The 24,900-nt window shown below is 30.2% G+C and overlaps 1 protein-coding gene across 9 annotated transcripts; it reads left to right on the top strand.

Moving 5' to 3' along the window:
- The first annotated feature begins 909 nt into the window (after nt 1-909).
- LOC114425889 (SPX domain-containing membrane protein At4g22990-like) lies at nt 910-24,781 on the top strand. 9 transcript variants are annotated; one of them, XM_028392866.1, is made up of 13 exons: nt 910-1,033; nt 1,158-1,278; nt 5,231-5,315; nt 5,406-5,482; nt 6,250-6,370; nt 6,694-7,005; nt 7,192-7,305; nt 7,927-8,381; nt 9,215-9,516; nt 10,015-10,187; nt 10,962-11,152; nt 11,659-11,792; nt 24,732-24,781. In XM_028392866.1, the coding sequence occupies exons 4-13, from the start codon at nt 5,430-5,432 to the stop codon at nt 24,737-24,739; spliced, it is 1,863 nt and encodes a 620-aa protein (XP_028248667.1). In that variant the 5' UTR covers nt 910-1,033; nt 1,158-1,278; nt 5,231-5,315; nt 5,406-5,429; the 3' UTR covers nt 24,740-24,781. The 9 variants fall into 9 exon arrangements, with proteins under 9 accessions (XP_028248667.1, XP_028248661.1, XP_028248662.1 ...); XM_028392860.1 differs by lacking the exon at nt 24,732-24,781 and adding an exon at nt 12,325-12,788 and having other exon boundaries at nt 5,239-5,315; XM_028392861.1 differs by lacking the exon at nt 24,732-24,781 and adding an exon at nt 12,325-12,788 and having other exon boundaries at nt 5,411-5,482.
- Nucleotides 24,782-24,900: the final 119 nt, after the last annotated feature.

Raw genomic sequence — 24,900 nt, 5'->3', positions numbered from 1 at the left:
AACATAGTCAGCAAGTTTTGGAGTATTTCTTTCACATTTTTGTGGATATCTATAAAATTAATTATATATAATACATGTTTTCTGTAGTTAAAATTATTATGAGATACGTCCAATGTAAATCTAACAAATAAAATAAAATGATATTTTTTTATAAAAATATTTATGTCTCAAATGATTTTTTTATTTGATTTTTCAAACATGCTCATAATTTCTGGATGAGACATTACTTTATGTTTAATTTTGGTATATTATTAGCGTTAATTGTTTGAATTTCATTAAAATGTATTAACAGCATAAATTAATTTTTATATTTTCACTCAACTATAAATTATATGTATGATAAGTCATGTGTCATAATCACAAAGTACTTGTCAAATCTTATTTTACACAAGTTTTTTTTTTTAGATAAATTTATTTTAAATTAACTTATAGTCAAATTGAAAATTCTTATATATTTTTAAAATTATACATACAATATATATATATATATATATATATATATATATATATATATATATATATATATATATATATGAAAATAACAGTTTTTTTTATATTATATCCTAATAATCGCTTAATTTTTATAAGATTCGACAAAAAATTATGATAATACATAATTATGATTGAATAGTTGAATTGTTAAACATCATATCACATAAAGTTATCGAAAAGTATGTGTTAAGTCTTATATCAATAGAGCAATCCCTATAGTTTCTGATAAATTCTAGAAATCTTTTTTATGTTTTTGTAGTGTTCATATTCAAAAGGTACTCTAGTTTGTTCATAAGTTGGGTTAAAAAAATAATTAACTAACCTGCATAAAGACACTTTTGGACTCAGGACAAAACGCGTGTCCGCTACTGATAAAAAGGTTTGGCAATATCTATCATTTGCTAAGATCATCATGGTGATTCTTACCATGCTATAAATTTAATGGAGGGGTGGATTTTGGATAACATATATGTGAACGTGCCCTTTTGATGTTCTAAAAGCCAAGAGAGTGTATCTCACAGTTTCAGTTCTGTATACAGTGGTGAGTTTGGCCTCTAAACTTGAATTTGTTGGTTTCACTCACTTGGTTACATGTATATTTACTTTATCCAGGAGCTTCTGTTGTTTCCAGGTAGTAAACTTTCTATACTTGTTTTCATTTTCAGGTAAATTTTAAATTTGCTCCATTGAATTCTGCTTTTCTCTCGAACTCAAGTGTCTAAAGCATTAAAGCAGAAGTGTTGCACTCATGGAATAATATTGTCTTCAATCTTCATCTCAGCTATGGTAAGTCATTGCATATCCTTAATTTGAATACGTGCATATATATATTTTTTACCTTTTCATTAACAAATTAAAAGTACAAACTTCATATATATTTTGAATCCTATGATACTTAAAACTTCTTTAAAAAGAATCTGCCTCTGATCGTGTGATCGATTTGGAGGATGTCTTTTTTTAGTGTCATGGCATTGTTCATGAGTGTTATGTCAATCTATAGCTACATATAAATCATAAAATCCTTGTTCATTAGTGTCATGCCATTGTTCATGTGACTCCATGTGATATATACTAATGGCAGAAATATATAACTTCTTCAAATTAAAAGGATCTGCCTCTGATCGTGTGGCCGATTTGGAGGATGTATTTTTAAAGTGTTATGTTATTGTATAACTATGCATAAAGCCTTGTAAATGAGTGTTTTGTCATAGTTCAAGTGACACTTGGAGTCTCTTGGCAGTCTGAAACACATGTTAATTTCTCTCCTCATGTCAACATGGATTCCTTTGGTTCTTATTTCAACAAGTGTCTTCAACATAAAGAGGCAGGAAAAAAGGAAAAGTAGGATTGGATTCCTTTGAAGTGAACAACTCAATAAATAATTTTAATTATTAATAAGAAAATTAATGGTTGATATTAAATGTGCGTGCATGTGTTAGAATTGAATTCTCTCGCATTAATTATTGATATTACTTACTTTATATAGAAAAACCTAAAAAAAACTCCCTCCATCTCATAATAATCATCCTATAAGAATTTTTTTCTTCAAATAATTATCATTTTAATTTTTTAATATAACATTAATTAATCCTCAAAAAATTATTAATTATATTTATTTTGCTTATATTCTTTATAATATTAATGATATGAGCAATAAAAAAAATAAAAATTAATGATGATAAGATGGTAAAAATTATTATTCTCTTTTATCTATTAATTAAATTTTTTTAGTCTGTGTGAAACAACTTAAAATAACAATTATAATGAAACAAAGAGAGTTAGATCATGCATGTATGAAAAAAATTATTATATCATTTCTATATGTGTGAACAAATTTTTGTGTTAGATTAACGATGATAAATTCTTTAGTAATTAGAAGAGTAATTGGGACTAAGTCATCATAAAATAATTAGTGTAAGAGCATCTCTAATGATTTGAGTTCTTAATTTTCTTTTAGTGGACCAGTTATTGTCACATAAAAGTTAATAAAAATCTTTAATTTTAACAGTAAAACTTAACTTGAGTTTTTAATTTATTTTAGTGGGTTCCATTTTATCTCTCTACTCAGTAGTGAAACAAAAATTCCATTCTTATTTTTAACTTGAAAATTTGTTTTTTAATGGTTAAACAATCTTGATTGTAATAAGTAACTTCTATAAGAACTTTATAAGCAACTGCTTGCTCTCACACAACAGTAATACTTATTATTTGTTTGCCCAAAATTGTATTTTGAGTACATATTGCACGATTTTTCAAGATTTAGCTATACATAATCCCAGAAAATTAAATGGATAAGTAACTAGTGACTGTGGCACAAGTCTTGAAAGAATAATTTTGTATACACGTGTGCCCTTAAGATTCTCTCTATCGATCACCACCTACATGTAGGTTTGTCTTTCTCCCTTGCTGCACTTGCCCCTAATGGAAAGATCCTAAACTCGTGTTTGTGTGTTGTATAATATTGATAACTAACTTTTGCACTAATGTTTGTAGCCGCAAATATTTCCTCTAAGTCAATATAGTTTTGCTTGGTTGTCGTTTTTTTCTTAGAGATTCCTTAGCAATAATATATCAGGACAGGAAAAGATTTTTTTAAGGATGCATTTGGCCGAGAAAAAGAAGAAAAATAGAAAAGAAATTATCTGAACCTCACGTGGGTCTCACATCTTTTATCATACATTTTAATTATTTTTTATCTTTATTTTTTCTATTTTCATCCACTAAATCAAACATACTCCTAAGTGAGTATCCTAAAAGCAAAATCTTCCAATTTGATTTCTGTATATCATTTGAAATTTCACAAATTTCCATCGAGAAATCTAATTAAGCTATATTATTATTGTTAAAATATTTAGAATAAGTTATTGAATAATTTGTTTCACGTTTGGTGACCACATACAGTTCTTAAATTTGACAAACCAATTCAGGAGAAGATAAAAGTCGATCAACTTCATTAATTTTTTTAGCACAAACATAATACAATTCCCATTTTTACCAATTACTATTAAATTGGTATATACTATATTATAGATCAATAGTTCAGAAATAGAGTCATGCCTTATTAAAGACAGAGAAGGGAATGCTGTTGATGATGATTTCACGAAACACGGTCTTACTATTTCTTTGGAAACTCAGTTTTTCTTTACTTGTTCTTCTTTTTGTAGTCTTGCCTTGTTGGCTGACTTATAAGCTTTATTCGTTAGTTTGTGTTTGGACGGATTTTTCCCCCTTTTAGTCATAAAATTAACACTATTTTAATGACACTGAAAAGAGAACACATGACAAAGAATTTTAAATAGAGTTTGATTTTGATACATTATCATGATATTTTTTTATGCTATGAATTAATTAGAAATAATTTTAGAAATAATTTTTAAAATAATTAAAAAATTTATTAATTTTAAATGAGTTTAATAGATATGTATTCTGAGTGTAACAATTTTTATATTTCAAATAATCAGAAATTTTAAAATAATTATAGTAAAAATTGTACATACTTATCATATATATGATAATTTTATTATCGCAAGACATTATAAAAAAAGGTTAATACTGATGATGCATGCACTGTTTTTTTATTTTTAATTATATGATAATTAATGATCGAAAGATAATTAAGTTTAATTTTTATATAATGCCAGTATAATTTTTTTTACTATTAATCAACCAAAAAAATTATTAATTGTGATACGTTGATACTAACTGTCATGCATAATAAATTAGTTGGTTTTTTTTAAAGGAAATAAATTCATTAATTTTTATAATAATTATTTTAAAAATTAATCAAAAATAATTTTTAATTAATCGATAGTGATCCTCTTTGAAAAAAAGTGAGGTGAGATGTGGATAGGTGATAGGTGTCAGGTTGTTAGATGGTTTCTACTCCTACTCATCAGGATGGTTAACATCAATCCTTGAATTGTCACGTGCTACTCTTCTCCTAACTTCCATTGTTTTATATATATATATATATATGAAATATTTGATCTTTTAATTATATTTATTTAATATTTTCTCAAAAATAAAAAGTCTAAAACCAAATAATATTTAATTCAAATCACTTCAAACTGATTTATAAAAATATTTAAAGTTTTAAATTAAATTAATTCGATGTTAAATTAAAGAAAATTAAAATAACATAGTCGAATGATTTTTTCTCTTCAAAGTCAATCCAATCCAATATGCCAACACCCTACTTCCACTTCCCCTGTGCCAAACTTTTGTGATTCTCATTTACAGCCTTTTCAGTCACATGCAATTACCGTTTAACCACATTTTCTTGGCTTATCTTTGTCATGGGAACTTGAGTTTCTGAATTGTTTATGTATGTTGTTGTTGTTGCTGATGAAACTAGAACACACAAGAGTCAAGACATTACAGCCATGTATGTCTCTGACAATGACATGATGGACAAAGGCGTTTCAATATATATTTTGAACTTGGCATTGGTTTCTCTACTTTCTGATTCTCTCTCTTTCCTCATATCCTGGGGATCATTTAGTTTTGGTAATCACTATTATGCTGTTTTAGATTTTGAACTTAGTGCTGATTTTCTTCTGTGACTGGCATTTCAAAATGTGATTATTGTGTTTATTGAGTTATGATATCAATAGTGCATGGAAAAGATCATAAGTTTTCACTAATATGCTCTTTTTCATTTGTGTTGTGTTATTTCTTTCTATGTTGTGCTTCCCTTATTGATAACTAAAGTGTTCCAGCTTAACAAGTGTGGTTTCAGTCTTTCAGCTACCAAAGTCCATGATGTTGTACCCTTATTGAAGTATTAATCTGAGAGGAAAGAGAGTTGCTGCCATTATTATCAGGTTTGTGTTTCTATTTACACAATCTTATAAAGCTTGACATTGTTATGAAGCTTTGTAGGTGTCTTAATTCTTGTTCCTGGTTTGCTACAGTTCAGTGATATTTCTTTCTTGAGTATGGTTGGCTACGGTAAAAAGTTGAGAGAATTACAGATTCAAGAATGGAAAGGGTACGTTTATTTGACTGAGATCAGCTACTGTCAAATTCTTGAAGGATTTTTATTTATTTATTTAAATTAAGTAGTATATACCATGCCTTCCCTGTTTTACATCATCTTGATTCTGCTATATATCACATTTAGTTCATTTTCTTTTGTTTATTTCTTTGCTTTAGTTTGGAGTTACTTGACTTTGTATCAGAACTATGCCTTCTTAACACTTAACACTATGGCTTTATATATATTATGCATGTTTCTGAGTGATAATCTAGCTCAGTTTTATTAAAGATAGTTTTCATAAGGTTTAATTACTTATTCGGTCCTTATGCATATACTATCTTTACATTTTAGTCCCTACACTTAAAAATTACTTTTTAGTCTCTACATATACACTTTTAATCTGTTTTAGTTCATGCCATCGAAAATTATAGGGAATAAAACAGATAAAAAAGTCTATGTAATGGACTAATGAAATTAAGCATCTAAAGAGAATGATTTTAAGAGACAAAGACAATAAAATTAAGCATCTACACACTTGCTCTGAACCACCAATCAACTTTAAATAATAAGTATGAAAAGACATAAAGATGATTTCATAATATTATTTCTTATTCATTTTTTCTATGGCATGGTTAATGAATTTTAATATTGTTCAATTCATTCTTTTCTATTTTGTAATAATATTTTCAACCTTTTTGTTTTAATGGTGGTAATAATACTTGCACCAAAGCCAGAAATGATGGTTTAACTTCAGTAATACATGTTAATTTTTTTTCCAGATATTACATCAACTATAAGTTAATGAAGAAGAAAGTCAAGAGATATGTAGAACAAATGGAGGTTGGAGCTCAAAATCGCCACAATGTTCTCAGAGACTTCTCAATGCTGCTAGACAATCAGGTAACTGACGAGACATGTTTATCATTTTTATATAATAGGAAAAAATATCATGTACCTAAATATAATCTCTTTTCTAATTGAAAGTTATGTATTTAACCTTGAAGTTTAGAAACCAACCACATGAAGCAAACCAAACAGGAACTTGTACTTCAGGGAATTGTTTTACAAGAATGGGAGAGAAGAGCCAGAGAGCTTTTGTGTTAGCAAAATGCCACTTAAACTTTTCAAAAAACAAATTGAGGTCAAAGAGTCTTATTAATCATATACTATCCATAAAACCGTCAATAATTTCTAAGTAATCTTTCCTTGATCTTGAATTTCAGATAGAAAAAATTGTTTTATTTCTGCTTGAACAACAAGGAGTACTTGCACATAGGCTGTCAGATATTGGACAAGAACACCATGCTCTTTTCCAGCAGCCAAATAGTATAATCATCTCTGAACTCCAAGAAGCATATAGAGATGTTGGACGAGATCTTTTAAGGCTTCTTAATTTTGTGGAAATGAATGTTATTGGTTTGAGAAAGATCTTGAAGAAGTTTGATAAACGGTTCGGCTATAAATTCACAGACTATTATGTCAAGACGCGTGCAAATCATCCTTATTCCCAATTAAGGCAGATTTTCAGGCATGTGGTAATGTTTCTAACCCTGAATACAAACATTTTTCAAATTTTGCTTCAAGTTGTTTGAAGCTGATCTATCATCCTGTTTAATGTTACAACATTAATGTTACAAAATGTAAGATAGTATCATGTAGTAGCTTCTTTTTGTTTCCTCTTTGTTTGTTTTAGGCAGTATCATGTAATCGCTTCTTTGCAGGGCATTGGGGCTGTTGTTGGAGTCTTATCTCATGGTCTGGCAGACCTTCAGGATTTACAGCAAAGTCAAGGAAGCTACATTTCTATATATGACCAGCCTTCATATTCTCATCAGGTTAGTTCTTGATCCATTATATGCATGATACTGCTAAGCTCTACCATTTCTTGTGTTTGATCAATACCAATTTGGGGGAGAGAAAAGAGAAGCATAGGGATATTGAAACTAATATATATTGATAAAATAATACAGGTTCTTAATTTCCCTGATTATAAACTATGAACTGACATAAGCTAAATCACATACAAGGAACACACCATATTTGCAAGGTAGAATTCCATTTTTGATTTTTAGAGGCATAATGTTATATTTTTGAAACTTTGGTTAATGATTGTAAATGGGTTCTCAGTTTTCACTTCTCACAACATTAGCCTTTTTTTTTTAATTATTCATAACATCTGAGGGTCTGTTTACTTTGCGAAAACGTTTTTTGCTTTTATTTTCTATTTTCACTTTTAATTACAAAGAGGCCACCTTTATTTTCACTTTGTTTTTTGTTTTCAAAAGTTCCTACAGGAAACAGCCAAATCAATATTTTTAATGTTTTCATTTTCTATTTTCACTATTTCCTATTCAAACTTTTGAAAACAAAAAACAGAAAATGTTTTCTCAAACTAAACGGCCCCTAAGGTATTCTTGCATCACTGGATGACATTCTCCTTCTGATTTCCCTTGAAGGATCCTATTCTTGATTCTATCAAAGAAGCTGTAGACAGATTATCAAACTCAACAAACTTCCTTCAGTTTTTGGGAAGACATGCTTTTATCATGCAAGAGGAGCTACCATCTCCATCTGAAGATCACATTGTTGATGAAAGATATCATTTTATGTCACTTCTTTTGAACTTGGCAAATACATTTTTGTATATGGTGAACACTTACATTATTGTACCTACGGCAGACAACTATACTTTGAGCCTTGGAGCTGCAGCAAGTGTGTGTGGTGTGGTCATCGGTACAATGGCCGTTGCACAGGTGTTTTCTTCAGTTTATTTCAGTGCTTGGTCGAACCGATCATATCTAAGACCACTTGTATTCAGTAGCATTGTTCTTCTAATTGGGAACATGTTGTATGCACTGGCATTTGATATGAATTCAATAGTAGTTCTTCTGATGGGACGTCTTTTCTGTGGGTAAGTTATTCCTGTCACTCAATGTTTCATACTTTCCATATTGGAAACTTATATGATATTCACATGCTAGAAAAAGACTTCTACATATTATACTTATAGCCAGTTGATCAAGTCACAAAATTTGCACGATTCCTTCCTGTAACTTTTGGACTTATCTTGTTAGTAAAGCATAGCTACTTCAGATTTTGGTATATTTTATCACAACTTAGTGTAGCATAACTTAGACGTTAAAGAACCATTTGTATCTGATATACCTTAGATATATAAATGTATGTGCATGGGAGCATATATAGTGGTGAGAGGAGTTAATCTTGACCATACATTATACAACCATATACAGATGGTTAAGATTTTTTTTTTTTAATCTTGAGCATCTGTTTGAATTGAATGACCAAGATTTCTTAAATATATATAGATGTAAATAGGGAGTGTATTAAGTAAGGCTCTTCTCCATACAACCATACATGGGTGATCAAAGATTAAAAGTTGGTTAATGGTCACATGACCACTTAAAATTTCTAAAAGTCTATATTTTAATTCTCATTAGTATACACACACACACACACAAAAACCTGGTGCTAGCTGCTTTAAAGAAAACCCTTGAATTTAGTACAAGAAACACAATGGATTAGTAAAAAAAAGTACAAATAAGGTAATTTTCAGGTATTCGTATGTTACCTTTGTAGCTTGATATCCTATATTTGAAACACTGTATTATTTGCATACCCTCTTGATTAATTGGTAACCGAATGCAACACTTTATAAAGTACATAATGTTTAAGACGAACATTTACATAATGATTATTGATGTGGTGAATTTAATGATATTTCAGGTTAGGCTCTGCAAGGGCTGTTAATAGGCGGTATATCAGTGACTGTGTACCATTGAAACTTCGGATGCAAGCTTCAGCAGGTTTTGTTAGTGCAAGTGCTCTGGGAATGGCTTGTGGTCCAGCTCTGGCTTGTTTGTTACAGAAAAATTTTAGGATTTACAAGTTCACCATGAACCAAGATACTCTGCCTGGCTGGGTAATGGCTCTTGCATGGCTTGTCTATCTACTGTGGTTGTGGATTTGTTTCAAGGAACCAGCACATGAGAATCAAGGAAATCTTGTGCTATATGAAGCAGACACAGGTACGTCAGCAAGACCGCATGTTTCTATTACATATATGAAACTCACTTTTATTTATGGTTTTTTTCTCTTCTATATGTATCAGACATGAAGTACGCCTATGCACCAACGATAATGATGGTTCTTGTTTTTTCCATCAACATGAGAAAATTCATTGTGGTCTTGTTTTGTCTATAAGAGTTCAATAAATGATTCTATAAGATCAACTTTTCTTATCATGATTGTATCTACTATTTCTTGACAACACCTTCATCCCTTCCTATGCCACATAGTTGAGTTCTTAGATACAATGTTAGTAAATGCAGTCTCCAATCGGGATAAGATGGCCTGGTGGTTGGGGGAGGGGCATAGGGGTTGAAGCTAAAAAAAGGTTATGGGTTCGAATCCTCCCACTAACAACATATTAATTACTAATATTTGCCGATAAAAAAAATGCAGTCTCCAATAACCTTTTTATGCTTCATCCTTAGTTATTTTTTGCGCTTTGTCAAAATGCATAGGACCAGCAGTACATGTTGCAGTAGAGAATGAGCACACACAACCATTACTAACAAACTCGGAAGCAAAGGAGCAGGACGAAGACGGAGAAGAAGAAAATGATAATGCTGAAGAAACTAAGAAACCTGTCACTTCTATTGTGGTGGCATATAAGTTACTTACGCCATCAGTAAAGGTGAGAAACCCATATTATGGAGGAAAACAGAGATTAAGCAGTTCAATAATCTAAAATGAACTTTGGTTTTATGTGAGAAAATACAAAGCACTAGCCCCTATTATACTAATACTGGATACCTATTCCTACTGAAATAAAACAAGGAAACAAATCAAGAAATATGATATCCAGAAACCACTCCTTTTAGTATCCTGCAAAGGAAATAGAGAAAAAGAGAAGACTGATTTTATTGCTCGATTGAAAATGAACAGAACACGAACAGGAGAAAGATTTCTCTTTCTAAGGGTTTCCCCTTTTCACCATTGAACCACTGCTCTGTTTTCCCAAACTAATATACATGAATGCCTCTACCTAATAAATTCTGGAAAAGTTAACTACTCTGGTTATCTGCTCATATCATAATTGAAGCTTCAAGTCTTATAAATGAATTGACAGTCATATGAAGAAACAATCCCTGGTTTTCCAAGTTACTTTATGTTACATGCATTAACTACATGTTTAAGTATAGTAACTTGAATTACAGATTTTGCACTTACCAGGTATAACTGTAGGTTGTTTTAGAAAATGAGACATACTAATAGTATGACTAAGAAAATTTAAACTTCAATTCAGGGAGAAGCCTCAGTAAGATTGGTGAAAATATATGCTTAGACTTAAATAGAACAAATTTAAACATTTTCCATATACCTTCCTTTTTGAACCTTCTTCAATATGAATATGAAGCAATCATCTCAACTATGTGCTTTTTGCACTAACTATAAATATATTTATCAGGTTCAATTATTTGTGTATTTTATGCTTAAGTATGCAATGGAGATCATACTTGCTGAATCAAGCCTTGTCACGGAATACTATTTTATTTGGACAACCAGCAACGTATCCATTTTTCTCGCATGCCTTGGTCTTACTGTGCTTCCAGTAAATATTGTTGTTGGAAACTACATCAGCAATATGTTTGAAGAAAGGTAAATATTCAAGTACTATTAAAAACATATTTTCTTACTAATCATCATCATCATCATCAACAGTTCAACACCAAAGTTCAATTCTTTCTATCATTATTTCTTGTTAGTGACTAGACAGTTTATGATGAATGAATCATATTCCATTATAGAACATTAGTCCTTTTCATTATAATCAAGAATAGTGTATATAAAATCTTAAGGAATTGCTAATTATATTGGACAAACTTAGACTCTAGTTAACATTAAAGAATGTATACCTTTAGCTTTACTTTCCTTTTGATCCTTAAAATTCCCATTTTGAACAGTTATTTTGTTTCTGATCCTCAAAAAGCTCCAGGATTTGATTTGTAATAAGAAATCTAGCAACTAGTTCATGGGTTAATGTACATTTTAAATGGAGATTGTGCCACATTTATCTTCTGCTATCTCGATTGGATGAGTCTTACCTCTTTTTATTTTTTGCTCACATATTTGATCTCTCCTTTCTGGTTGGCTTCTGCTTGCAGGCAAGTTCTACTGACATCAGAAATCATGGTTTGCATTGGACTACTCCTAAGCTTCCACATAATGATTCCTTACTCTGTGACTCAATATGTTGGATCAGCCCTTATCACATTTGTGTCTGCTGAAGTTCTTGAAGGTAATTTTTTCTCATTCTGTAATGCCTGAACTTTATTTAGTAATAAACAGAACTGGCATGAATAGAAGGTTTGCTGGCAACCTTGCATCATCAGATGAAAATGGCAATACTTTAACTATTCTGATGATTATGAATAGGTACATAGTTAGCTTGTAACCTTCATGTAATAAGGTTTGATTATGATATCAGGAAACCCACTTAAAAGATCATTCAAGAACATAGAAGTGTTGCATGAACAAAGTCCATCAATTGTTGAATAGGTTGATTATTTCTGAGTTATTGGCAATAACCTGATATTTTACTTTATGTGACAATCTTAAATTTCAGAATGGTTCCTTTTCTTCTCATCTGAAAATATTTTAGATCCATTTTTTGCCTCATCATTCATTACTAGTTAATGACTTGGTCAAAGATTTAAATTGGTTCAAATCTTATGCTAAAATCTGAAGCTGAAATTTGCTCATCATTCATTACTAGTTAATGACTAGTCACTTATCGGTAACCCTCACCAAAATTTGCTCAATTAATCCAGGAGTGAACCTTTCACTTCTGTCAAAAATGATGTCATCAAGGCTTTCGCGTGGAACCTTCAATGGGGGATTGCTGTCAACAGAAGCTGGAACTCTAGCTCGAGTAATTGCAGATGGAACAATAACAATCTCTGGGTATTTCAGTGAAAGTAAACTCCTGAATACCACCTTACTCCCTGCACTCCTCATTTGCATCTCATCCATTATTGCTACCTGCTACAGATACAACTCTCTTTATTAGAGTAATAGCAGTTAGCCTGAAGTGTATATAGTGGATTGTGTAAACTAGTCACTTATCGGTGAGTAGTAGTTAAAAATGCTGTATTAGCTCGTGTCAGAAGATACCTAAATCAGGTTGACAGCATGATGTTTTTGAAATCTACTATTATGTTTCTATGGATAATGCAGGAGCAAATCTCCCTTGTGGAAGATTGTTCTTTTCCAAGATAGACCTTCTTTCTCCTAATATTGAGTGTTTCAATCAGAAAGTTGAACTAAATATTGTTAAACAAGAAATCTAATTGACAAGGAGAATGCACCTAGCAAATGTAGTATATCAATAATCGAATTTCAAGCTTGGTTTGTAACTATCAAGCCTAAAACTCCTTGTTTGAGCTAGTAAATGCCTAAATGGTTAGAATTGGTGACAAAAACGGGCACAGTAAACCTGTGAATAATGAAATATAGATATAGGGTTAACTATATTTTTAATTCTTGAACTTTTTCAGATTTTCACTTGTAGTAACTAAACAAAAAATTGATCTGTTCTAGTCTTTAATGTTTACCTCTGTTTTCTTTTTTCGTCCCTACCGTTAAAAATCTCAATTATATGATGATGTTGCAGTTAATTTAATTATTTAAAAAATATTTGTTGGCGGTTTTATTTTCGAGGGTCAGAAACCGTCAGAAAATGCTTGAGAGTCATTTTGACCACAAGACAATATTTGCCACTACAGCCAAGAATCATCGAATCGACCTCGCATGAGACCATCGTATTCGCGTCCGTTTCTCGTTTACTCCTTTTTGTGATTTCAATCTGAAAGACTGAAACCCTTTTCTTGTTCTTTTTTCAAGACGATTCTGAACCCAATCCCAATATCTCTCTTGGAGTAATGTTCTTTTTATAAATACCTAATTCCCAATTTATGTGCAAAAGAATAAGTTGTGCTGCTAGCATTTTTATGACCAAGTAATAAATAAATTGCAGGGGCTAGAATTAGTAGACCGAGCAAATGGAAGGTTGCAAGAGTAATTTGTCTTTAATAATTGATATTGAGTAATTACAAAGTTAGCAAATTGGAAACTAGGTACTCTTGCTAACTGCCAAGAAATGATCGAATTCCACTTGTGAAAGAAAGGATAGGTCACGGTAACTTTGTATAGGAGAAAATAATGATGCCCCCCAACTTTTGTTATTTGATTCTTTGTTTGCTATTGTCTACTAGTATAACTAGCATATTTTAATTCCAAATCTAAATGAAGTGAGATATATGTACATCTCTTAAATCATTTTCTTGCCATCCCTTCTTCCAAAATCTATATTCAATATGAATAATTACAAAATCTAGTGTCCAGAGCATAGTAATCGGTTCTCCCAGCATCCCTCTCCATCCCATGCATACACCAAATTTATGGTCTCACCTACACATTAAACAAAAGACATACAATTTATGCTGGTTGAAAGGAGGGAGAGAAAACAGCAGAAGAGGTTGGTGAGGATGTGATTGAAGAGCTTTTGAAATTTAATCTGATTGTACCATATGGTAACGGCAAGTGTCCCCTTGTCAACAAGTTTAAAATTAATCCTGGTATCCGTCCTGAGTTCGAGAAATATGTGTCAAGAGATAAGCAACTGCATGTTGGATTATATCTTCGACTACCCTATCTGCATGATTGCTTAGTACATAAACAACATAAAGTTGTACTAGGTGATGGGGTTCGTTTTAAACCAGGCTGGTGGACAAGTTCTGTTTTTAATATGTTGGATTAGTTATCTGAATTTTGGATCCAAATGGTTGCCTGAAAGGAAGGATTTGCTAGTGCTTCAACTTGGTCGTTGGCAAGATTTACCTTCACATCACATTGAAGTAGGGAATGAAGAATTCCTAAAGGAGTTGAGGGATCATAATCGATTGAAGTATCTTAATCTTCGTGGAATATCAAGAATATATGAGCTCTCACCCTCCATTGCAAAACTTGAGAGCCTAGAAATTCCTTGAAAACAAATGGTAGTTTTGGTCCCATTTGGTTTATACCTAACTAAGTATTTATCCAATGACTAATCTATGCGGCCAAACTACTATGATTTGGTGGCATATGTTTGCTTCATATAGTCAAGCTTCATCATTATGGAATGGTTGAAAAATACCCGTTTTCATTGCATGTCTCGTATACTTGGCAAATAATGATTTTGGTGATTTATGTGATACAATTGTTAAGAATATTAAAATCGTAAGTTAAGGATGTCATTGAACCAATTAATAAGCTTGTAAGCTTCTGGTTGGATTCAGCTTGCAAGAAAGTTCTACTGATATCAGACATGATGGTTTGCTCGATCTGGACTACCCATTATCTTCCCATTCTTATTCCTTTTTCGGAAACAAAATATGCTGGATCAACCCATATCTCATTTGTATCTGCTGAAGTTCTTGAAGGTAATTTAGAACACTCAAGTGTTGCATGAACAAAGTCCATTAGTTGTTAAATAGGTTGGTTATTTCTAAGTTATTAAGGAATTAGAAAAGCAAACAGAAGGATAATTTACTTTATTTGATAATATTAAATTACTCATTTAGTTCCTATAATTTCATGTTGTCTTTTTAATCTCGAAAGTGATTTTTGTAATCCCTGTAGTTTACATTTTATTTAAGTGATTTTTTTAGTCTTTATAATTTATATTTTAATTTTCTTTAAATCCTTATAATTTGAAAGAGGTATTTTAAGTCTTATACTTTATATTTTAATTTCATTTTAAACCTTACTATCAAAATATGAATTACAATTAACTATAAAAATATTAACAAGTAATTCGTAACTAATTTATCGTAAGATAATTTGTAATAAAAAAATAATTAATAATTTATAATTAATTTGCAGTTAATTATTTTTATTTTTTTGTATTAAGGATTAAAATATAATTAAAATACAAATTATAGGAATTAAAAATATCTCTTTCAAACTATAGAGACTAAAAAAGAATTAAAATACAAATTATAAGGACTAAAAAGAACACTTTTAAATTATAAAGATTAAAGGAGAATTAAAATATAAACTATAGAAACTAAAAATATCACTTTCAAATTATAAAGACTAAAAAAATAAGAATCATAAAACTATAAGGATCAAATAAGTAATTTAACCATTTTACAATTTTAAAATTCAGGATTGTAGTTTTTCTTATCATATTAAAATATTTTAGATCCATTTGTTTGCCTCATCAATCATCACTAGATAATGACTTGGTGTAACATTTAAATTGGTTCACATCTTGAGCTAAAATCTGAAGCTGAAATTAATTTGCTCTTTAAATGTGGCATCTTATTTTGTTTGCTCAATCTATCAATCAACGAGAGAACCTTTCACTACTATATAAAAAATGATGTCATCAAAGCTTTCACGCGGAACCTTCAATGGGGGATAGCTATAAACAGAACAAGCTGGAACTTTAGCTCGAGTAATTGCTGATAGAACAAAATAAACTCTGAGTATTCAGTGAATGTAAACTCCTGATTACCACCTTACTCTCTGCACTCCTCATCTGATGTAATAGTAGTTAGCCTTTCCATACAAATCTGATGTATATATAGTGATAGTTTAAAAACTACTCACTTATCACTCGGTAAAAATGCTGTATAGTGCTCCTTTTATGTTTCCTTTATGTTGGGTCGTCAAATATTAATTGGTACGGTGGTGGCGTTGGTGAAGTAGATTGGGGATTTGCTGGTGGCATGGATGCAATAAGGAAAGAATTGATGTGTGCAATGGCTATGGCAAGCAGAATCCATGCTTTTAAAAAATGGTCCAAGCCCGCGATATCGGCCACAACGTCAAGGTTTCTTGACATGTGTCGATTTCTCTTCCAATACTACTAAGACGCTTTTTCTGTTTCTGATCGAGTCATTTTATTATTATTCCTCTCTTGAACTGTTTTTAATCTAATGGTTATAATTTCATTTTGGTTAAATAATGAACATGAAGCATCCAATGAAACCCACGACCTCCAAATCTCCAGAAGATTGTTCAATCACATCCTTTACGATTTAAGCTTATAAATTTGGAGAAGGATTCATGAGGGGACAAGTTACAATCTATTTGTATTAACTGCAACATCCAGATGGAAAAATGTTACATCAAGAATGAAAAGTTATAAGATGGGAAGTTGAAATGGGAACAACATATCAATCATTAATTGGATTTTTTTTTTTTTTAATCATTTTAAATGATATCATGTTAGATAGATATGACATCACATGCATGGTTTTAAGAAAATGGCCACAACGTTAAGGTTTTTGGAGTATAGCGACCGCATGCAACCATGCACAGTTCTGGCCGCATTTCTCCACAATTTCCTGCAATATCAAGAAACACGAGAAAACCAAAGCTTCCACCACAATTTAAAATCTTGATCACAGGCACAGAACATTCATCACAACATTCCTGAGTTGATCATGCATGGTTGCAACTCTTCCTTTCCAATGTTGTTTTCATAGAAAAACTTGAGACACCCTTTTAGGTTGTGCACAAGTCAGATCATGTTTCATAGGGGGAGATAACCACCATCATCGAACTGAGTCAGATAACCACTAGCAACGAACATACTCAATTTTTGATATAAAAAAAGGGTTGGTTATTGATATAAATAAAAAGGAGAATAATAATAATATTAGAAAAGGCAAAGCAAACAATCACAATTAATTCACAATCGATGGAATGAGAGGGAAAAAGGAAGGGGTGATCATTTAAAAAGGTTACAAGAGACTACCAAGCCATCACATATTAATGATGACTTGATTGTTGCTTAATAAAGGCGCTCAATTTTTAAAATATTTATTGTTTAAAATCATTAGTGATATGTAAATATTAAAAAAGTCCACAATGTGTTATTTAAATAAATACTTCTATAGATTATTTTTCTTATTATTCATTTCATTTGAATAAAATATTACCATTAAGATATAAAATAAGGAAAAATATTTATGAAAACAGTAAATCTTAATCAATATTTTTTTAAAAATTTATAAATTGAAGACATTAAATGTTCATACATAATTGTTAGGATTTATTACGTTATTAGGAAAAATGATGATAATAATCTGTATTTTTTAAGAATTTAATATTTTCTCTTTAAAATAGTAATTGGAATTATGTAATTCTGATATAGGACAACAGTTCATTATCAAAATAAATTAAATTTATTTTTTAATGACTAAATAATTTCTAAAATAGTCGTGAAAATTTAGTGTATTTAATATGAAAATCTGAGAAACTATTCATGAACATTTAATGTTTTAATTATTTAATGTCTTTAATTCATTTTTTTATTATTTTAATTGTTAATGTTCATATTTTTAAAAGTATTTGATGAACATTAAATGCCTTCAATTATTTTTTATTTTATATGTTAATGCTACTTCCTTAGTTCCTTTATAATAATCGTTTAAAGTTGTTCAACTACAATAATGAACTTAGGCCAGATTTGGTAAAGCTAACAAAAAAAAAAATAGCAAAAAATTAAAAAGTTAGCTTACTAAATAAGTATTTAATAAACTGATCGTTAGAATAATTAAAAAATATAAAATAACAACAAAATAATAAAATTTTTATTTATTTAAAAATGGGTAATCAAATAAATATATTAAGAATAAAAATTAAAAAAATATAAAAGCTAAAAGTTATAAGCTAGTATTTTAAATAAAAAAATTTAGAAGCTACAAAAAGACTAGTGAACAAAGTTTATTTAATGAACAGTTAAATAAACTTTCCAAATAGTATAAAAAGTTAAAAGGTAACTAAAATAACTTATTAAACATAATTTTAGAAGTCATACAAAGGATAACCAGTAAATTAATTATGATTAAATGATGATATAAAAATATAAAATTATTTTATATTGTTGATACATAATCATTAAATTATTTTACGTTGTCATTTTATTATATATCATTATTGATATCACTTTTAAAATGATTATTATAATTATTAATAAATTTATTATATATAATAATTTATAATTGGTTGATAATGTAAATTTTTTTTTCATTGTGAATTGTTAGTCTATAGTTTTTTTTCTCTATTTAAAATACAAAGTTAAATTATCATTCATTTTTTTATTATAGGTTAATAAATACTATCAAATACTCATGAACGTTTAAAGTCTTTAGTTAAAAAAAAAATCTGAAAAATATTCATGACAATTAATTTCTTTAATATTTATTTTAATTTATTCATATAAAATGAATGAGAATTAATAAATTCTTGAAAACATTCATGAACATTTAATGTCTTAAATTATTTTGATTCAAATTTTATATGTTGACGAAAATATTTTATTCAAATAAGTTGATTGAGAAAAAATATCATGTTCATTTTTGGAATTGTTTACTTTGGAAAAATATTTTATAATTTAATACACAAAATTATTTACCTAGTAAATAATAGTGTAATTAATAGTTATAATATTTAATGTTAAAATTATTTGTAGTTTGGTCAAGAGTAATTTAATTATGATAAAAATAATATTAATTATTCATATAAAATTTATAACTAAAATATTTATATAATGCTAAAATGCAGATTGGTCAAGACTCTCAATAGTAATTTCATTTGAGTTTAAATAGTTTTCTGCTCCAAAATAATTGTCATTCTAGATTTTTTACATAAACCAGGAAAAAATAATAAATAGATGAAAAATAGGTTATCATTTTGTATAATTAAAATTATATTATAATTAATTTATTTATAGATTTTTTTCCATCATTAATATTATGCAAGAGATATAAGTAGGAAAAGGTTTTTAATGTCATGTTAAAAAACTAAAATGCCTATTATTTGTGGATAATTTTTTTTATCTTATCAAAAAATTATATTACGACAGAAGAAGTATATATTAATCATTCTTATAAAACTTAATAATCATAATATTCATAGTTCAATTTAATTGTGATTAGGCCAAAAGTAATTTAATTTAATAAAAATAATCTTAATGATTCATATAAAATTTATGATGTAATTAATAATTAAAATATTTAATCATAAAATTAGTTTTAGTTTTTTTTTGTGAAGCAAAATTAGTTTTAATTTGGTCAATAGGAATTTGAATATTTTGAAAAAAAACACTTAATGATTCATAAATAATTAATAATGTAATTAATAATTAAAATATTTAATGTTAAATTTAATTGTAATTTGGTCAAGATTAATTAAATTTTGGTATTAATAATATTAATGATTCATAGAAAAAATTAATGATTAGATATTCTAGGTCAGTGTTTGTGTGTGTATTGAGGCAATAATCTAGGACCACAGTATTATAATGCTAGAAATAAAAGGGATCTTGAGGTGCTTGAAATTCCCACGCTTACTACTAACTTGACAACTTTAGCTGTTGCCATGGTCCTCCTTACATCCGAATAATCCACCGCCAAATACTAATTTCCCTCCACCGTTACCATCTTCTTTTAGATCATCTCCATATCACAATATTAGCTGTTGCCATGGTCCCATTGATTATTCTCGATCTGTGGCAAAACTACTTTGATTTCGTGCTATATTTTTGCTTCATCATTATGGAATTGCTTAAAAATGTCTGTTTTCATTGCATGTCTCGCATTCTTGGCAAATATAATTTTGGTGATTTTTTTATAATTAGCAAATGTTAATCATTAATTTATTAGTTTTTTTAATAGAAGAGATCAAACCTACAGTTTTTTTTCTCATTTTCTTCTGAAAATAATTTTTTTTTTGCTAAATGATTTTGGTGATATATATGATGATATTCTTGTGGTACTACTCCTTCTGTCCCATATTCATATTCCTCTTTTGGTGACTCAATATGCTGGATAGTCCCTTATCATATTTGAGTCTGCTGAAGCCATATCCTACGAACTTGGTTGTGGACGGCTGATTCAGACATCATTTTCTTAATATTGCACTCTAGTCCCAGGGACTTGTTAACAATTTTTTTATTTATTTTAATTTCCCTAATAATATATGTTTTGAAAAAAAAAATGAATACCTATATTCCCCCCTCTTCAAAACCCTAAAATTAGAGAAGGGTGTTCTCAATTGTTAGAGAACCTTGGTTGAATCAGCCATCATTCTTCCCTGTCCGTGATATGATGAAGGTTTTTCGCATTGTCCCTCTCCCCTTAAACATTGTTTTTCTTTGCATTTGAAGCTCGTCTTTTCTAATGTAAGTTTTTCCCTATGTCATGTATTGGTTGATACGAGTAATTGGGTAGATCCACATGGGGAAAAACTTATAATGTGATTTTTGTTAGATAGATCAATGGAGAATAGCCAAAAACTTGTCTTACCTGAAAATCTAGTGGTGGCATGCAATGGCATGAAAGGAATCTATATTCAAAAGGATCATATGTAAGTCATCAAAACTTATTTTATATTATGGGGATGAAACTATCCTTAATGTACATTCTAAATTTATTAACCTGCTGGATAGGTTCACTTGTAAAACAATGTCTGATATGGGAACTAGTGAATAATTTTTGGTTGTGGACCTATCTAGGTAAGTTAATAAATCTATAATGTAGTTTGGGTGTAGTTTGATCACTATAATATAAAAAAAGTTTTGAAGAGTTACATATATATGATCCTTTGGAATATAGATTCCTTTCATGCCATTGCATATCACCACTAGATTTTCAGGTAAGACAAGTTTTTGGCTATTCTCCGTTGATCTATCTAACAAAAATCACATTATAAGTTTTCCCCATGTGCATCAACCCAGTTACTCAGATCAATCAAAACATGACATGGGAAAAAACTTACATTGGAGAAGACAAACTTCAAATGCAAAGAAAAACAATGTTTAAGGGGAGTGGGACAATGTGAACAACCTTCAGTTCACAGGAAAGACTGATGGCTGATTCAACAAGGGTTCTCTAACAATTGAGAACACCCTTCTTTAATTTTAGGGTTTTGAAGAGGGGGGTATATTGGTATTTATTTATTTTTTCAAAACATATATTATATATTAGCTACGGAAAATTAAAATAAAAAATATTGCTTACAAGTCCCTGGGACCAGAGTTCAATATTAAGAAAATGATATCTAAAGTATCATTTGTCAACGTCACAACCAACACCAAAACAAGTTCTCTGCAACCAACATCCGAGGATTTGCCAAGTTGTTGAAGCTAGGTAATTCTTATATGCAGTATATATTTACATTTTAGAATACATATATACCTAAAAAAAGAAGTCAGGACCATCCCTGCAGTGCAATAAGGCCTGATTATGATATTGTGAAACCCACTTAAAAGATCATTTAAAAACACAAGTGTTGCATGAACAAAGTTCATTAATTGTTACATAGGTTGGTTATTTTTCAGTTATTAAGGATTTAGAAAAGCAAACAAAAGGATAATTTACTTTATGTGACAATCTTAAATTCCAGGATTGTAGTTTTTCTTCTCGTATTATACACATTTTGTGCTAAAATCTGAAGCTGAAATTAATTTGCTCTTTAAATGTGGCATCTTATTTTGTTTGCTCAATCAATCGATTAAGGAGAGAAGCTTTCACTCCGAACCTTCAATGGGGGATTGCTATAAACAGAACAAGCTGGAACTTTGGCTCGAGTAATTGCCGATAGAACAAAACAAACTCTGAGTATTTAGTGAATGTAAACTCCTGATTACCACCTTACTCTCGGCAGTACTCCTCATATGATTAATCTGATAATCATTCAGCAAGAAGATGACACAAATTGTTAATGCCAAAAAGTAACTGTTCAGCATCCTATATCAAACATGTCACTCACTGAGTTGATTGCTAATGAGATAAAAAAAAAATGCATTGCATATAGCATGTGATTTAGTAAAAAGACAAGAGGCAAATTAAAGAATATATTTCTTAAAACTTTTTAAAAAATGAATTCTAAAGATCTTACGACTCATGGAAGTTGTTAATAAGACCCTTAAAAATTCAGGTGCTGATAATTTTTTTTTAATAAAAAGTACACTTAAAAAATATTAGTGAATAGTAAAAACAAATTGTTAAATCTTAATGTATTTATACTAAATTAGATTCACTGAATCTAGAAGTCGCTTTAAAATCAAGAATTTAGCTATTCCAGAAGAAAAAAAAAGGTTTATTTTAGGAATAATCAATTAGACAAGTGGTTGACTATGTTTAAGAAGGGATTAATTGGTTAACAATGAATTCATTTACTAAAAAATGGTAAAGTAGTATGTAACATCCCAATTTTTCGTAAATAAATTTAAAAAGCTTTTTAGTAATAAATAAATAAATAAATAAATATAGAGCAAATAATAGGCTGAGTACCCTAGGTATAAATAGTTATGTTAAGTCAGCTGCCTCCTTTTGGCCTCATTTTCGTTTTTCCCCTCCTCCTCTCAAAATCCTTTCTTTTTCCCGGAGCCCACCAAATCAGTCTCAGAAAAACGACGATCTCGAACCCGTTCACCGTTGGATCATCGTGAAATTTGAGTATCATGTTCGCAACACAATTCCGAGCATTCTCACCGTTGGGAATTTAGATATCATGTCTGAACTGAGAGAAAAACCCTTCGCATTGTAGCCTTTTTCTTTCCCGCAGAGACCCAGAGCTGTCTTGGTAAAACTACGATCCCGGTTTCGTTAACCGTTGGATTATTGTGAAATTTGGATATGTTGTTCGAAATTCAATTCCGCACGCTTCCACCGTTGGGATTTGCGAGATAATATTCGTGGAGGGAGAAAAAAGAATCGTATGAAGATAGTACAAGTGGAGGTTTCAATCTCTTCTCCGTCTCTCTGACGTTTGGGAATTCTATCGGAGCAGTTGGATGAATAATTGAAAGAATTTCCGGGAACCGCTAGAGATGTTGCTATCGCTGGCTGAAGACACGTGAGCCCGCTTAGAGGTAAGGGATGAGTTATTCACAGTTGGGGATTAGTGAGAACATGTGTAGGGATCCTTAGAGGATTAAATTGGGATTTTATTTTGGGATGTTTGTTAAATTGCAATTTTTCCTTTATGATTATAAATAAAATATTGATGTCCTGATGAAAATTGCTTGATAAATTGTGCTCTTGATATTTGTATATTTGGACCTATGATTTGGATATAATTGTGTAATATTATTTGAGGGGTTTTAGTCCTCATGTTGTGATAGTCTTTTATATAAATTGTTATATTGAGGATATGAAATGATAATTCAAATTGTGAGTATGTGATGAATTGTGGAATAACATGTTGCTTTGAGATTATAATATTGTTATTGAGATTGAGTATAAGCGTAAAGTTGAACATGTGTTAATTTGTGAGATACGTGTAAACATGTGATGGTGGATTGTGACACTATGAGATGTGAAATTGTGAATGAGTTCTAGTTGTGGATAAATGTGTAGTTAACACTTGATGTGAAATTACTTGTGTTGTAAGCTATGAATTGTACAATACCCGACCAGCGTTATCTTGAGAAAAGCGTTGATGCGCAGTGTTAAAGAGAAAATGTAGGTTTCCTATTTAGGAACCAGTGTTAAATCGTAGCGCAATTGTGTTGAACGTGTTTAAAACACGAGTGTAAGGTCGTGGGTATTGTATAATTCATGAGCAGTGTCTGCATGTAAAAAAAAAATTATTTTAGGGGTTGGACCTGAATCAGGAGGGAGAGGCCCTGACGGACTCTTCGGAGTGTAGGCCTTGGGGGTCACCGGGTTTGAGTGCTCCTTTAAGCCTATGCTGATCTCATATGGTTGGAGCATTCTCGCAAAACATCGTGACCCTGACTGGTCTCCCTATGATCTTACTTAGTGAGAGTGACCTGACAAACCCATTGTGTGGTGTGTCTTGTTATGTACTCCTAAGCGCCCCAGGGTGGTTTTTCACTGACATGGTACCACATTGCATATAGAATTGAGTCTTAGCATAACTATTGCATATGCTTGCTAATTGATGTGTTATTATATCTTGATCGAAGTGTGGGATTCTTGTGTAATGTGATTGATAATTGAAAAGTGAATTTTGAATGACAAAGTGGTGAAGTTACGTGAGCTATGTTTAAGCAAGTGGTATCTCATTTATATAATATATATATATATATATATATATATATATATATTTAATTGTCTTGTTTCTCTATTAGCTAGGAATGTGATAACTCACTCCTTGTGTGTTGTTGTGTTTGGATCCTGTGATGATCTTGAACTTGTGTTCGGGGGAGCAGATGAATAGGTGGATGACTATGAAGAACCTCATGCTAGAGGACACGGGAACACCACGCTCTGATAGGATGTGACATTAGGATATAGGTTCTATATTAATTGTATGAGACTTATATGACTTTCTTTGAGTCGAGATGACTTTATTATTTATTTGGACAAGTTTGAATATGA

The sequence above is a fragment of the Glycine soja genome, chromosome 9, assembly GCF_004193775.1.
Source record: "Glycine soja cultivar W05 chromosome 9, ASM419377v2, whole genome shotgun sequence".
Classification (NCBI taxonomy): Eukaryota; Viridiplantae; Streptophyta; class Magnoliopsida; order Fabales; family Fabaceae; genus Glycine; species Glycine soja.
This window is presented reverse-complemented; position numbering and strand designations above follow the sequence as displayed.